This window comes from Dendroctonus ponderosae, unplaced genomic scaffold (genome assembly GCF_020466585.1).
Source record: "Dendroctonus ponderosae isolate FM_Combo_2020 unplaced genomic scaffold, Dpon_F_20191213v2 Dpon_F_20191213_6, whole genome shotgun sequence".
Lineage (NCBI taxonomy): Eukaryota > Metazoa > Arthropoda > Insecta > Coleoptera > Curculionidae > Dendroctonus > Dendroctonus ponderosae.
The window spans coordinates 2,227,038-2,228,264 of record NW_026018814.1 but is presented as its reverse complement, the minus strand read 5'-3'; the positions used below and the strand labels follow the sequence as shown (position 1 = coordinate 2,228,264).

Here is a 1,227-nt window from a genome sequence, read left to right as displayed (position 1 = left end):
TTATGTAAAAACGAGCGTTCTTGCTCATTTTGCTTCCGAGAAACATGCAAAACGGGACGGAAAACATGAAATTTTGCAATAATCTTGCGCCACCCGTGCACAAAACGACGATCATTTTTCTAATTTCATAGATAACAGAATACTGTATTTTTTTCTACATAACCCCCCCCTGACTTTAAAGCTGGATCCGCCCCTGCTTTAGGGGGGAACAGCCGGAGCCCGTAATGAGGGTTTGGGGTTTGTAGGCAATGTGAAAGACACGAACGACATACTTAGTCAACATGCACTTTTATTGTCAATGATTAAGACTAGTTTAGTTAGAATAATCGAAAGATTGCCAATTTCTTGTGCTACATAATCGCGCGATATTGAATCGAATAATGCGATTTTTTCGGGATTCTGGTTCGAGGGAATGAAAGTTATTATATACTTTCACCCCACTGAAAGAATTTTGTGCTTTCTTGCAGATGACTTTGCCTTTTTCGACAATTTTGAATTCAGCCCCTACTGGTTACAATTCAGTGGACTATTGAGCACAGAAACCATCGACAAAATGATGAAAATAAAAAAACTAGTCACTTACTTGCCGCTGGCATGCCGAGGCTGGCCGCTTGGCTGACGGCAACAGACAACGTGTTGGAGTAGGCGTTGCTGTAAGCAGCGGCTGCAGCTGCAGCTGAAGATGTGGAAGCCGAGGAAACTGATTGGTAGTTGGGCGGCAGCCCGGCTCCACTTGAAGCGGCACCTCCGGCTCCTCGTCCGGATTGAGTGGCAGTTCCAGTCCCTGGACCCAACATTCCAAACGGCAGACCGGCTGCTGCATGCGGTGGCAGCCCAAAACCGCTCGCTGCAGCAAAAAGGTTTGCGGCACTCGCATCGCCTCTAGGCCAGTAAGCTGAAACAGCAAGAAACAAGAGTTGGTTGAAACCAGCCGTTTTCCCTACTTGAATACTGTTTCCAACTCCTCAAAGTTGGAGATTAGACAGTGTTATGATGATTCAAGTGACGTCCTATTGCAAAAAATGAAGAAAATGTTGCATAAAGTTGCAAATTTGTGCGCGATAGAAAGGGGTCCATCTTTCACAGGCCACAATTCGGCATCAATCTAATCCAATCAATGGTGCACACTGGAGTAGGTTCCTAAAACATCGATGGGCATCTGTGCAAGCATCAACCCATTAAAGAACGAAAGTAAATTATTTTTATATTTATATTTATATTATTTTT

The 1,227-nt window shown here is 44.1% G+C and overlaps 1 protein-coding gene across 19 annotated transcripts in view; it reads right to left on the bottom strand.

Annotated features, from left to right (window-relative positions):
- LOC109536279 (bromodomain adjacent to zinc finger domain protein 2B) overlaps window positions 1-1,227 on the bottom strand; it is a 28,211-nt gene that overhangs the window by 14,747 nt on the left and 12,237 nt on the right. For all 19 annotated transcript variants that reach the window (XM_048667853.1, XM_048667858.1, XM_048667864.1 and 16 more), the window contains one exon: window positions 584-895. In XM_048667853.1, the coding sequence (XP_048523810.1) occupies window positions 584-895 (312 nt within the window). The remainder of the gene's footprint in view (window positions 1-583; window positions 896-1,227) is intronic.